Source organism: Geospiza fortis, unplaced genomic scaffold, assembly GCF_000277835.1.
Source record: "Geospiza fortis unplaced genomic scaffold, GeoFor_1.0 scaffold26, whole genome shotgun sequence".
NCBI lineage: Eukaryota > Metazoa > Chordata > Aves > Passeriformes > Thraupidae > Geospiza > Geospiza fortis.
Window position 1 is genome coordinate 843,076 of NW_005054425.1, and position 13,618 is coordinate 856,693.

The 13,618-nt window shown below is 58.2% G+C and overlaps 1 protein-coding gene across 1 annotated transcript; it reads right to left on the reverse strand.

Moving 5' to 3' along the window:
* Nucleotides 1–726: 726 nt before the first annotated feature.
* Nucleotides 727–9,074, reverse strand: SYT2 (synaptotagmin 2). The gene is made up of 8 exons (XM_005426793.2): nt 8,897–9,074; nt 8,590–8,759; nt 7,196–7,312; nt 6,811–6,978; nt 6,493–6,660; nt 5,985–6,102; nt 4,638–4,771; nt 727–3,857 (listed from the first exon to the last, which is right to left on the reverse strand). The coding sequence occupies exons 1-8, from the start codon at nt 9,060–9,062 to the stop codon at nt 3,651–3,653; spliced, it is 1,248 nt and encodes a 415-aa protein (XP_005426850.1). The 5' UTR covers nt 9,063–9,074; the 3' UTR covers nt 727–3,650.
* Nucleotides 9,075–13,618: the final 4,544 nt, after the last annotated feature.

Below are 13,618 nucleotides of genomic sequence, written 5' to 3' on the forward strand. Positions count from 1 at the left end.
ACCAGAAGGGAACCAGCTCCTTTCAGCTCGTTTCTTTAATAAGGAGACGTAAATCATTACAAAATAACCATCAAACGATCAGAGACGGAACGACAGAGTCCACACGAGGGGAAGGGGCATTAAAAGCAGCTTCCGCCGGAGCCGAGCGCTGCGGGGCTGGCACGGCCCGAGCGGGGCCGGCGCCGCTGCCCCAAGGGTGGCCGAGCCTGCGACTCCCAAAGGAGCCGGCTCCTCCCTCCCAGACAGGGAGAAAAAAGGAAAAGGAACCCGAGCCTGTTGCCAAGACTCGTGGATTCACTTCCTTTTGTACCCCCGGGAGCACCTCCGTGGCACAGCTGGGTTTGCTCCGCGGTGCCGCCAGGAGAGGGAAGTGCCAGCCCTCATCCCCAAAAGAGAAACCACCGGCTGGGCGTGGCAGAAATAACCCAAATTGCTCCGAAAATCCTTTTCACCACCAGCAGGTCGAGCCCAGCATCTGTGCCCAGCGTTGTCCCGTCCCCTGGCGCGGCGTGCCAGCGGCACCCAAGGGCAGCGAGGCGCGGCCGCGGCGGCTCCGGCAGCCCGAGCCCCACGGACCCGGGGGGACACACGGGGGGAAGGGGTCACGGCTCAGCGCGGGCCTGTCCCCGTGGGGCCCGCTGCACCGTGCTCTAATATGGCTTCTAAAGTTGCTCTGACGGTGAAATGCACCAACGCGACACAGGACACCGAAGCCACGATGTTGCTGCTACCCGGCCATGGGACAAACGCGACAAGACACAGGAACACGACACACATGGACGCCACGGCCGCGGCGGTGATAGCTCACTCTCCGCTGGCGGGTCGGGCTTGGCATGCTTTGCTTCTTGGCATTATTTTCTTCTTTTATATGATTTAATCGGGGATTTTCATTTTTATTGAGGGGAAAATAATCAGGGCGGTGGAGAGCTCTCGAGCGATGGGTTTTGGTCGCCGCCGCCTCCTCCGTGGCGGAGCCGGAGATGGGGACGGCGGTGGCGGGGCGGTGGCAGCGCCGCCGGGCTGGGGCCATGCTGCTGCTGCTGCTACGTGGCTGCATCACATGCACTGCTCGTGGTATATACAGCTATGTCTCCATATAATTTACCTACACACAGCTAAGGGGCGGGTCAGAGGCAGCGCAGATGGCTTCAGGATGTTGGTTGGTTTTCCCTTTTTTATTTAAAAAAAAATTAAATCATGTATTAAAGTCACAGTCTTCCCCCTCTCCCAAAGACTTAAAGAGTCTGAATGGAAAGCAGCCAGGTGGGATCGCCACTCCTGGCCTGGATCCCCGGACCCCGGCCGATGCGGTGGGTCTGGGGGCAGAGGGGTGGAGAGGAGCACAGGAGGGAGTGCATCTGGGGTGTGCAGGTGTGATGTGCAGGTGTGCAAGTGTGCAGATGTGCAGGTGTGATGGGCAGATGTGCAGGTGTACAGGTGTGCAGGTGTACACACCTCCACCTGCTTCCCTGGGAAGGCTGCAGGGCCATGCACACTCGCTGGCTGCAAACAAGGATTTCAGTGCTTTTTCTAATTCCTCCTCTTTTAACCCATTCCATGTAAGGCAAATGCCCCCACACACCCCACACTCCCTCTCCCCTAATGTCTGGATGGACCACAAAGTGAGACTGAGTCCTACCAGTGCTCCTGACCATGGGGAATCAGCCCCCCTCCAGCTCCCCATTATTAAAAGCATCCCAAGATTTCTTCTCCCTTTGGCTATGGGGCAGGGCAGGACCCCATCTGTTGACACTGGCACATCCATTAGGAAAAGGGACTAATTAAAGCTGGAGATGGCCCTGAGAGAGCACTGGATGGATGAGCCCTGCAGACCCAGCATGGTCCCAGTGCCCCCTTCACCAGGGCATGGCCAAGTGCAGCCGCAGTGGTGGTGGAGGTGGTCATTAGAGGTCCCTGTCCAACATCCCCTTCCCACACTGCAGCTCGGCCACCCGAGCCCCAAACCTCCCACAGATGGAGGTGTCCTGCCCTGGGGACCTGTCCCAGAGCTGCACAACCCTCCAGGGATGGGGGCTGGTCCCCGTGTCCATTTGAACCCCTTGAGCCAAGTTTTAAACCTGGTTACTGCCACCAAGTGTCCCATCATCTCCCCACCTCTGGAGAGGGCCAGGATGCCCTTTGGGAAGTCAGAGCTGTGGGAGCTGCTAAAGCATCCAACAGCACTGGCATGAGCTCAGTTTGGCACTGTGTCCCTGGACCCAGTGCCAGCCCAGATGTTGAACCCCCAGAGCAGTGTCCCCAGTGCCAGCACATCCCTGGGGCTCAAGCCTTCACTGCTGCAGTGCCAGAACCCCCAGCACGGAGCCCAGGGAAGCCAAAGGGAGCAGAGTGTGAGGCTGCTGTGGAGCTGGGGCTGGGACAGGGACACAAGCTAACATCAGTGCTCCAGTACAGGCTGGACTGCACTGGGCAGGGCTGCTGGACCCTCTCCCAGTTGCAGAGAAATGTGTTGGCTTTCTGGCTCAGGGGCTTTTCTGGAACAGTAGGAGAAGTAGCCTAGAGAAGCTCTTAGCCACTGTCAGGGTCATGGATATGGCTTATACCCCCAAGGGGAGCAGGAGGGGGTGGGTTTAACAGCCAATGGCCTGGTGGGGAGTAGCAGCTCATGGGGGTCAGGGGCTTTGGTCCCTTGTAGGCCCCAGGCTTGCTCTTGCCATCTCCACCCACAGCAGGAGGTGGGGCTGGAGCTCCCCATGGCCCCCTGGCTGCCCTGAGGCTGGGGTGCCCACAGCAATGATGGGACATGCGATGGACAGTCCTGGGGAGACACCTGGTGCTGCTCTGGGGAGCTGCCCCCATCACATCTGGAGACCTCTCATTGTAAATCCGCCTCATGGAAGAATTTTAATCTATGGGATTCACCAAGCATGGTGGGGGACAGATGCAAATCACGCAGCGCTGCCCCTCTGGGGACAAAACAGAGGTTGTGGTGCTGCTGGTGGTGGTGATCCACACAGTGCTGCTGGTGCATCCACATGTCACCCTGTGTCTCCTTGGAGCAGCCCTCCTGAGGCGCCCTGTGCCCAGACTGGCCTCCACAGCTCCTGCTGCAACACTGAGGTCCCCACCACCACAGCAGGATCCATGGCCCTTGCAAGCCTCTCCTCAGAGAACCCAAACCTGGAGCTGGCCAGGGGCACTCAGCCTGCCTTGGGGAGGGCCAGGGGGAGGCACCTGGGTCTCTTCAGAGGGTCTTCTGCACCATTTTTCTGTCTCACTGCTGGTCATGCCCCAGTCAAGCACAGTGGGTCTGGTCATCTCGCACCATCAGGCTCCAGCATCACCTTCATGCAACGTTCCATGGTTCCCCACGTGATCCCAAGGGCAGGATGGTGGCAGCAATGCTGCAGGCTGGTGACACAGCTGCTGGGGAAGGTCCCAGGTGTGCTGTTGGCTTTGCACTGGGAAGGGATGGCGAGCAGAGGCGATGGGACATGCAGCAGAAGGGAGCGATGCTGAAGAACAAAAAGAACCATCCATGTCTTTAACCTCTTCCCCTGGAAGCTATTGGGACTGCCTGGATACCCTTCCAGAGGCATCGAAGGGCATTTCAGCTTGGAACAGAACAAAAACCAAAAGGAAGGTTGCAGAACTGAGGTATCAGTAGCTCTGGGTGAGCTGTCCGCAGACTATTTGTTCTTGCCGAGAGCTGCGTCCACCTCCTCCTCCGGCTTGAGCGAGTGCCACTGCGCGATGGGCCGCCGCGGGTTGGCCAGCATGTCGGACCAGTGCCGCAGCTCCGTGCCCGTCGAGTTCAAGCCCGTGAAGATCTTGCCGATGGCCTCGTTCTTCCCCAGCTTGTCGTAGTCCAGCACTGTGATGACCACTTGCACTTTCTAAAGGAGGAAACCTTGTTTAGAGGGGTGGGAAGGTGCGGTGGCCGTGACAGCTCCATAGCCCCAGGGTGCCCCCAAGCATGAGCCCCAAGAAGAAGCAATGAAAATCTCTAACACATGTGAAGAAAACATTCTTAAACCATCTCTTTAAGATAGTGAACTTCCCCTTTTAGGATCCAAACTGCTGCTGGATGTTATAGCTGAGAAAATCTCAGTTTTCTTGTATCAGATTTTACTCTAGCTACATTTGGCCCATTTCAGGGCAGGGCCCCCTCCCTGCTTCCCTCATGTCCTTCTCTGAGGAGTGCAGAGCCCAGTGGGGACCCAGCTCATCCTGAGCTGATTCACCTGGGAAAGGTCACCAACATGTGCTGTGGGGCTGGGCAAGAGCTGTGGGCTACTGGGCAGGGGCAAGGGGCACGTGCAGGGACTTGCACAGGACATGGAGGGACAGAAGGCAGTGGCCAAGAGTCCAAAATGGCCCCAGGACAACCCTGTTATGCTTAGGGTGAGCACTGTAGGATCAGGAGCAGAGGAAAGCCCAATTTCAGCTGTGATCTGTGTTGGGGTTCATCTCCCATGGGCGCTGCCCAGCCTCCCCCTTCTGCCCCCACACCAGCTGCCCTCAGCATCAGCCCAGGCCCCAGATGAGGCTGGAAGAATCTCCTGGGTGACCAGACCAGGAGCTCAGCAGGAGCATCTCAGGCTGTTGGGAAGGCTGGGATGAGGGCTCAGGCAGCTTTAGGATGTCTTCCATCCCAGGGGAGTCATCAAACAAACCTGTATCTGCTCAAAGGGGATCTCAAAGCTGAAGGACTCATTGAAGTAGGGGTTCAGGGTCTTCTTCTTGACTGTGGTCTTCTTCTTCTTCAACCTCTTGCCATTCTGCAGCAGGTGGATCTTCACGTAGGGATCTGGGGGTCAGGATGGGGCATTAGCCAGGGCTGAGGTGCCCTGGGAGTACCACTGAGGTACCTCCTGGTCCCAGGAGACATCTCAACCCAGGGTGAGGGAAAGACTGCCCTGAGTAAAGACAGTCTGAGGTTTGTGGATGGATGCCAAAGACAAAATGATTGGGCTGGAGAAGGTTTGTGGGAGCAGCTGGCCAAGGGATGGAGCTCTTCTGCATTCAGCAGAACTGGGGAAGGGTCTGGAGAGTCAGGAGAGTGAGGAGAGGCTGAAGGAGCTGGGGAGCTCAGCCTGGAGAAAAGGAGGCTTGGGGGGACCTTCTCATTCTCCACAACTCCCTGACAGGAGGGGGCAGCCAGGGGAGGTTGGGCTCTGCTCCCATGGAACAAGGGACAGGAAAAGAGGAAACAGCCTCAAGTAGAGACAGGAGAAGTTCAGGTTGGACATCAGGAAGAATTTGTTTATGGAAAGGATGTTCAGGCACTGGAACTGCCCAGAGTGGTGGTGGAGTCCCCATCCTTGGAGCTGCCCAAGCAATGCCTGGACATGGCACTCAGTGCTGTGGTCTGGGTGACAAGGTGGGGACCAGGCACAAGTTAAACTTGATGGTCCTGGAGGTCTTTTCCAACAGTAATGATTCTGGGATTCTGTGCTGTGGGCCCGTTGTAGGAAGGCAGGGGACAGCAGAGTGACAACTCGCCTGTCTGGTGAGTGACATTGGGTGGGCTCTGGCCTGACCCCTGTTTCTGGAGCAGGAAAGCCCAGAATAAAGCTGAATCCTTCCAGCCATGCAGGTACTGCTCTTGTCGTGGTTAAAGCACGTCTGGAGTGAGCTGAGGACCCCTGGGCACAGACCTGAGCCCCAGAATGGGGCTGGGAAGGCACTTTAAGCACAAAACATGATGGCAACCAAGGTCCCCAGCCATGAAGTCAAGGAGGAGGAGGACCAGGAGCAAATGGCAGAGGACATTTTCACCACCCAGGTCCTGCAGCATCCTGGGGGGCCAAATTCGAAGGGTCCTTCCCAAGAGTCAGGGATGCATCCCATGCCCATCTCCCCTCACCCCTCAGCCAGACCTGGGGCTGCGTCCAAGGCATGAGGAGGCCCTGGGGGCTTTCCCAAGCTCTGCCAGACAGGAGGCCCCAGAGTCCTTTCCCACAGAGGATGCTGAGAGCCCCCAGCAGGGCAGGGGGAGGCTGCCCCTGAGCAACACCCACCTGAGAGGCCCCCAACATCCATCTTCTTCAGGTTCTTGGCCTCCAGGATGCAGACAGTGAGCTTCCCAGCCGTGGGCACGTACCGCAGGGAGATGCAGATGTCTCCCAGCTTCTCTGGCTGCCAAGCAGAGCAAGGAGGGGAGATCAAAGCCTCACCAGTGCCTGGGACTCCAGTGGTTGGACACAATCACACATGCAGGTCCCCCCAAACCCTGCTCAGTCCAGGCACAAGCTGGCACGCTATGCACCAACACAAGGGTTTGATCACCGGGTCCAGGACAAGCTAGGCCCAGCACAGCACTCAAGATATTTTATAGTCTTGATTTTTTTGTTATAGAAACATTTTCACACAGAGGAACAACAGGTCAGATCCCAGTAATGACTGCCAGGATGTTCACGGTACCCTGGTGGGACCCCACAGTGATCGGGACCCTGAAAGCAGAGTTCACCCCATGGCCAGCCCCCATCCCAGGCCCCAGCCAGGGGTTCAGCTGTCAGCTGCTCTCACCTCCTCCTTCTCTCCACTCTGCAGGTCCCGCCACTCCTCGATGGGCTGGCCCAGGTCCACTGTGTTCATGGGCACCTTCACCTCCCCGATGATGTCGTGCTTGGAGAAGCGATCGAAGTCGTAGATGGCCATCACCAGCGTCTTCCCACCCAGCTCCTGGTAGGGCACCTGCACACAAAGGGACAGCAACCAGGCTGCAAGGGGGACCCTGAGCCAGGACCTCTTGTGCTCCTGGAAGGGAGAGTCAGCACATAGGACTGCTACAGCCAGGGGAAAGACTGGAGGGGGAGACATCCTTGTTATGGATGCAGGGCTCACCTTGAAGGTGAAGGTCTCGTTGAAGGCAGGGTTGAGGGTCTTCTTCTGCACTTTGGTCTCGTACTTTTTCTTCTTGTCAGGGAGCAGGAACACCTTGACATAGGGGTCTGAGGTGCCACCCATGTCCAAAGCTGGCAGTTCAGCAGCTTGGAGGATCCCCACTGTGAGCTGGAAGGGCAGAGGAGTCCTCAGTGAGACAGCCCAGCCATGCCCTGCAGCTGCCAAGGGCTCATCTCCAGTCCAGCATGGGGCAGGACTTCCTCTGACACAGCACCCAGCTCCTCCTTCCCTCCTGTGCCTCCCAGGTCCAGCACAGACCTGTCCTCCTCTCAACTCCCCCCCAGGCAAACCCCACTCCTCAGCTGAGCCCCAGCCCCTCCATCACCTGGTTTGCCTGGAAATCATAGTCCAGTGAGAACTGCAGCTTGCCCAGGTTCTCTGGCTCCTTCTCCTCTTCCTCACCTTCCCCCTCTGTCAGACCCGTCTCTGCATCATCGTCGTCCTGTTGGTCCTGCAATGGCAGCCAGGTCCAGCTCAGCAGGACAGACACAGCCCAGCAGCCCCAGCCCCACAGCCCTGGGCACCTCAGCACCCCAACCCTCCTGGTGTCCCAACAGCCAGGATCTTCCCACCTGCGTGCTGGGGACAGGAAGCACAGACAGAGCAGTTTGGGGTGGCACTGGGGGTGGCACTGGGGGTGGCACAGCCACGCAGCTCCCAGGGAGGCCCAGGTGCTCAAAATGACAGGGGAACTGCCAGGGGTGCCAGGACAAGGGATTCACTGCAGTGGAGGGAGATTTGCTGCTTGCAGGTCCTGTGCCCCCAGCCCATGCTTGGAGGAGCACTACAGCCAGAGCTAAGGGCTTGTCAGGGCCATTTCCAGGCTTTGTAGGCTCAGAAATAGATCGTCCCCAGGAAATCCACCCCTCTTCCTGCCTCTCCAAGCACAGTCCATGGGGTGGGAGTCCCAGCTCCTTGCCCTCTCTTTGATGCGTCCCCAGTCCCCCAGCCCATCCAGAGGCAGATGATGAAGGAGGCTCATGGTGACACTTACGTGGAGGGTGTCCCCAAGCAGAGGCAGCCACGGCAGGACAGCGAGGGCACCGTGGGCAAAGAGAGACACAGACACTGAGTTACAGAGACACTGAGTTACACAGACACTGTAGGACCTGGCAGTGTGGGGGATCAGGGCTTGTGCCACCGGGGGAATCCCACCTCACACCTGCCCTCTCTCCTGCTCCAGCCCTGTCCGCATGCCCACGGTGCCCACATGGCTCTGAAGAGCAGGAACAGATACTCAAATTCTCCCACCCCCACCCAAATGGCCATGGGTCAAGGCCATTGAAATGGCTGGGGTGGCCCCAAGCCTGTGGGTACCAAAGCCTGCCTTGGGCTGGCCACCAGGATGAGTTACCAGCACCTGCCATTTCACCACAGACATTTTGGGGATCCCAAACTGCCCGGTGTTCTGGCCTGGTGGGCCTCCCCTCTCAGCTAAAGGCTCTGAGAAATGAGTCTGATCCAGAGGGATGTAGGATTAAATCAACATTTCCTGGCTCAGGTGAAGCATTGGCAGGCCCAGGCCAGCTTGAGCCTGCTCCATCTAGGCCACCAGACACTGGAAGAGGACAGTGCTGCTGTCCCAGGCCCTGGCTCCACAGTCCCATCCCGGGGTCCTGGTGGCTCCATCCCAATCTGCTGCCTGGTCTATGAATGCCCTGACACAGTCCATAACTCAGCCAGAGGGGCTGTTGGCCAAGCAGCCCAGGAGGACATCACCTGGTTGCCTGACTTCATATCCTTCATGTTCATGGCATTCTTCATGCCTTTGCCCTTCTCCTTCTTGTTCTTCTTCTTCTTGCAGCAGCACTTCTTGCAGATGCAGAAGCAGCAGGTGAGGATGAGGAGTCCGGCCACGACAGCGATGGCGATGAGGGCCCAGGGTGGCACTGTGGGCAAAGGTCATGTCCTGGTCAGCCCTGCAGCTCCCTCCCAGCCACCCAAAACCTTCTTCCACAGCTTCTACTGGGACCAGTGCGGTGGGGAGGCCATCAGGAGGGTAACACCTGGGAAAGGAGCTACTCACAGGGGATCTTGTTGAGCTCATTCATGAACTTGTCCCTCAGCTTGGTGAACATGTCCTCCTTGCTCTCGCCCGGCCCCGCAGCCTCCGTGGAGTTCTCCATGGTGCTCATGGGCAGCGTGCTGGCCGTGGCCTCCGGGGCCATCATGGACGCTTGCTTGAAGGTCATGGTGGGCCAGGGGCTCCCTGGAACACATCACCCACTGGTCACACATCCCTGCTGCCCCCAGTCCTGCTCAGGGTCCCCAGGACAGCACCTGCAGCAGGGCTGCACCAGGACACCTCATCTTCTACTAGGGGGGCACAGACCCAATGGCTGTGAGAGGTCACCTGGATCCCTCACAAGCCGTGGGAAGCCCAGCTGGCCTCTGGGTTTCCTGGTCCTTGACATCTCCAAAGCCACTGGGAGCATCACCCAGCCCTGCATCAATGATGGTGCCAGCTCTGAGCCTCCTGGGGACAATGGGGACACTCCTGGGAGGAGTTCACCTGCCAAGGTCCCTTGACATGAGGGGAAGGAGTTTGCATCCCCAGGAGAGAATGAGATCAGTTGGGACAAACCCAGCCCTCCCATCTCCTCCTTTTCTCAGGCAGGGACCCCAGGCATGGGGCACCCACAGGGACCCAGTGCTGGTGTGGGATCTCAGGACTTGCTCCCAGCCCCAGGGTAGCTTCCAAGTCTGGGAACAGCAGCAAAACAGCAACAACAGACAGAACAAGAGGACACAGTCTCAAACTGTGCCAAGGGAGATACAGACTAGAATTAAGGAGGAAGTTTTTCACAGAAAGAGTGATCAAATACTGGAATCATCTTCCCAGGGAGCTGGTGGAGTCACCATCCCTCGATGTGTTTAAAAAAAGACTGGATCTGGCACTTGGTTCCATGATCTAGTTGAGGTGTTAGAAGATGGGTTGGACTCGATGATCTTAAAGGTCTCTTCCAACCTAGAAATTCTGTGAAAACTGCTCTTCCCCAGGGAGCTTTGGCAGGGCACGTTTTGAGGATGGATGGAAGCAGGGAAGAGCTGGCTCTACACAGCAGTGGCAGGTTCAGTGCGCAGGTCAGTGGGTCAACTCACATGTCACAGGTACCATGTCCTGGGTGCCACACCTCCCAACCCCACAGGGCTCCCCTGGCCAGCTCTGCTCCTCCATGGAGCCAGGGAAGGGGTTCAGGTCACAAACAGCCCAACAGGCTCTGCACCCCCTCCCCAGCCCAGCTGGGTCTGAGCACCTGCCAAGGATGGGGACAGCCATCGTCCTGTAAATGTGGCTTTGACTCCTGCAGGCAAACCTCATACAAAGTACCCCCAGAACCCCAGCTCCAGCCCCAAAGGGCCTCCACAACCCCATCAGAAAGCAGCTTGCAAGAGAAGAGCAAAGCAAGGAAGAATGCCAGGGAATGCACAGTGCCAGTGGGGATAAGGAGAACACGAGGCTCTCCAGCAGGGGAAGCAGAGACAGCACGATCACAGATAACCCAGGAAGGAGTTTCTGGGGGCAGCTGAGCTGTGGCTTGAGTGCACCTCCTTCCTTGCATCTCTTCTTTCCTCCTCACCTTCAAGAAGCCTCGCAGCCAGAGCATCTCCCCTGAGCCCAGCTGCTCCTCTGCCTTTCCTGCAGAACTTGGGAAGGAGTGCTCTCACCTCAAAAAAGGCAGCCAGAGAGACCTGGGGCTGTTGCTGCCCCAAAGTGACACTGCTGTGTGTCTCCAGCCACCTCGCAGGTGAATCAAGCACCGAATTACCCAGAGTGTGGCTCCACCCCTGGACACCTTCCTCCTGCACCACTGCTCTGGGAGAACGTGGTGTGGGGGCCTAGGGGGGCCCCCCATGAGGCAGAGGCAGTCCTTCACACAACAAAATGTGATTATGTGACTCCCACCTAGACAAGGTCCCTGCTGCAGCTTTGTCACCCTTGGCCACAGTCACCTTCCCACCCCACCAAGGGGCTGTCACAGCCCAAACACCATCATCAGCATCACCTAGCCCTGAAACCTGGCACTGGGGGGCTGGAGCAGGAGGCTGGAGGTCCCCCATAACCCCCACATCCTTCTTGGGATGAACCAGGAGCTGCTGCATTTAACCCCTGTGTTGGGGAAGATGAAACAGGAAAGCCTTATAAATATGATTGTCTGGCTAAAGATTTTGAGAATATGGAAACTATAAGCAAGATTGAAATGAAAGCAAGCTTTGAGATCCCTCAGTCACTGAACAACTGGAAAACAATGGTGTGGCCAGCTGAAGGTGATCCCCTTTTGATGGAACATCACCCTCTGCTTGCAGACAGGTCCAAGGGTCAGAGCAGACCCTACAGCTTGGCAGAAGGGCCCAAAGAGGAGTTTTTAGGGTTTAAAATGTAACACAGTGTGGTAATGTAATGATTCTTATAGGCTGTATGTAAATGTATAGGATTTGTATCTTGTACTAGATTGGTTAGTGAGAATCAGAATATTCAGCACAGAAGAAGATTTATGGTATTGTAATGGGAACCTCACTCTCTTACGCTCTTACCCTTTTACTCCCTTGCTCTCTTACCCTCTCATCCTCTCTTTCCCCCTCTCTCTCAGGCCTGCTCCAGCTGTGGCTGGCAGCTCCCAGCAGGGCCCTGCACCCAGGCCCTTTGCAATAAATCCCAAGTTCCAAGCCCTGGCTGCAGAGATCTCTCGTCTCCGTCTGTCCCCACTGTCCTACCAACGCACCTACACCTCTACCCAACTGAGGGTTATTTGATCTTGAGGGCCTCAAAGGTTCCCCAAAGCTTCCAGCAGCTGAGGAGACCTGGATGTGTGTCTGGGTCTGTCCCCACCACTCCAGGTGTTTGTCCCCATCACTACCCATGTGCACCAGGGTGGGTAGAAGGAGAGCCAGGATTTGGAAACCAGAGGCTGCTGGGGGTAACCTCGGAGTGTTGTTTCCTGCCCACTCAGTCTGGGGCAGGGGTCCTGGCTCTGCCCTGCTCCAAGGGACAAAGGAGTGGGGTCCAGGCCACTGACACCCTGCAAGGTCCCCAGAAAACAGGAGGTGGGGGACCCCAGGGCTGCACCTCACAACAACACACCCCAAGGCACCTGCTCTGCACCCAAACCTGCCACACAAGGTGGGCAGCACCCAGAGGGGGCACCTGGCTGAGCTGCCTCTTCTCCCTCGGGTGCTCAGGCCAGCACTGCCCGGGGGGATCCAGCAGGGCCCCGCTGCTATCTGGGACAGGATGATCTCGATGATCTCGGTGCTGCTCGGCAGCACGGAGCCATCAGCCAGGGACTGGTGCAGTGGGGAGGGCCCAGCACCCGCAGGCCCGGCAGCCCAGGGGTGCCACAGGTGGGCAGGGGCAGAGCCAGACCTGCCGGGGCTGTCTGTGCACTGCGAGCATGCAGGGGTGAGCATCAGTGTGCAAGGGCCGGTGCATTGCATGGGGAGTGTGTGTGTGTGTGTGTGTGCGCGTGTGTGTGTGTGTGTGCACGCACACGGGGAGTATCTGTGTGTGCACGGGGAGTGTCTGTGTGTGTGCATGGGGAGTGTGTGTGTGTGTGCATGGGGAGTGTCTGTGTGTGTGCACAGAGAATGTCTGTGTGTGTGCACGGGGAGTGTCTGTGTGTGTGCATGGGGGTGTGTCTGTGTGCGTGCACATGGGAAGTGTCTGTGCGTGGCTGCACACGGGGGGAAATGGACGTGCTGGCGTGGCCATGCACTTGTGCAACCAGGTGTGCATGGGACATGCAAATGTGTGAAGGTGTGGATGCTTGTGCAAGGTGTGTGCACAGGGTATGGGAGTGTATGTGTGTGTGTGTGTGTGTGTGTGTTAACGTGCACAGGGGGGGTGTGTGTGTCAAAGCACACAGGGTATGAGTGTGTTTCTGTGTGTGTGTGTGTGTGTGTGTGTAAAAGTGCATCAGGCATTATGAGTGCATGTGTGTGTGTGTGTGTATGTAAACATGCACATGGTATGCAAATGCTCGTGTACAGTGTATGTGTGTGAATACTTGTGCTCAGCCGTGTGCCCGTGGCCGTGCACAGGTGTGAGCACACCTGCCCGGGCTGTGTGTGTGTGCCCGGGGCTGTGTGTGAGTGCACACACAGGCAGTGCACACACAGGCAGTGCGTGCCCGGGGCTGTCCCCGGGGCTGTCCCCGGGCCATGCACACCCGCCCGGGCTGTGTCGCCTGTCCCCTCGGTCAGGGTCCGTGCGGCTGTGCCAGCACCCAGTCCTGTGTGTGCGTGTGCCCACCCGTGCGAGGCAGTGCCCGCAGCCCGTGCAAGGCTTGCACACACCCGCACAGCCCCGAGTGCCAGCTGGGTGCCAGGGGGGCTGTGGGGCACAGATGCAGCCCAGACCCTTATCCAGGCAACTGCTGCTTCGGGGACTGCTGCGGGAACTCTGCCCGGGGCTGGGGGCTGCAGGCAGCATCAGGCCTCGCTGGAGGGGCTGCTTTTGAACCGGGCAACCTAATTAGCATCACTAATTGCTCTCCTGTGGTGCTCAGCGGGCGCTGGCAGAGCTGAGGCCCGGGGGTACCTGCGGGCGCCAGGCAATGGAGGCCCTGTTGCTGCTCCCCTCAGCCGAGCGCCCCACAGGCCCTGCCATGGGGCGGGAGCTGATCCTGCCCTTCAGGCGGGGGCACCAGGCTTTGATCTGCCTCGGCATGGGCAGGGCAGGGCAGGGCAGTGCCGTGGGGCAGCCGGGGAGGGACGGGAGGCTGGGAGGGCAGGGGGGGGGGCAGCCTGG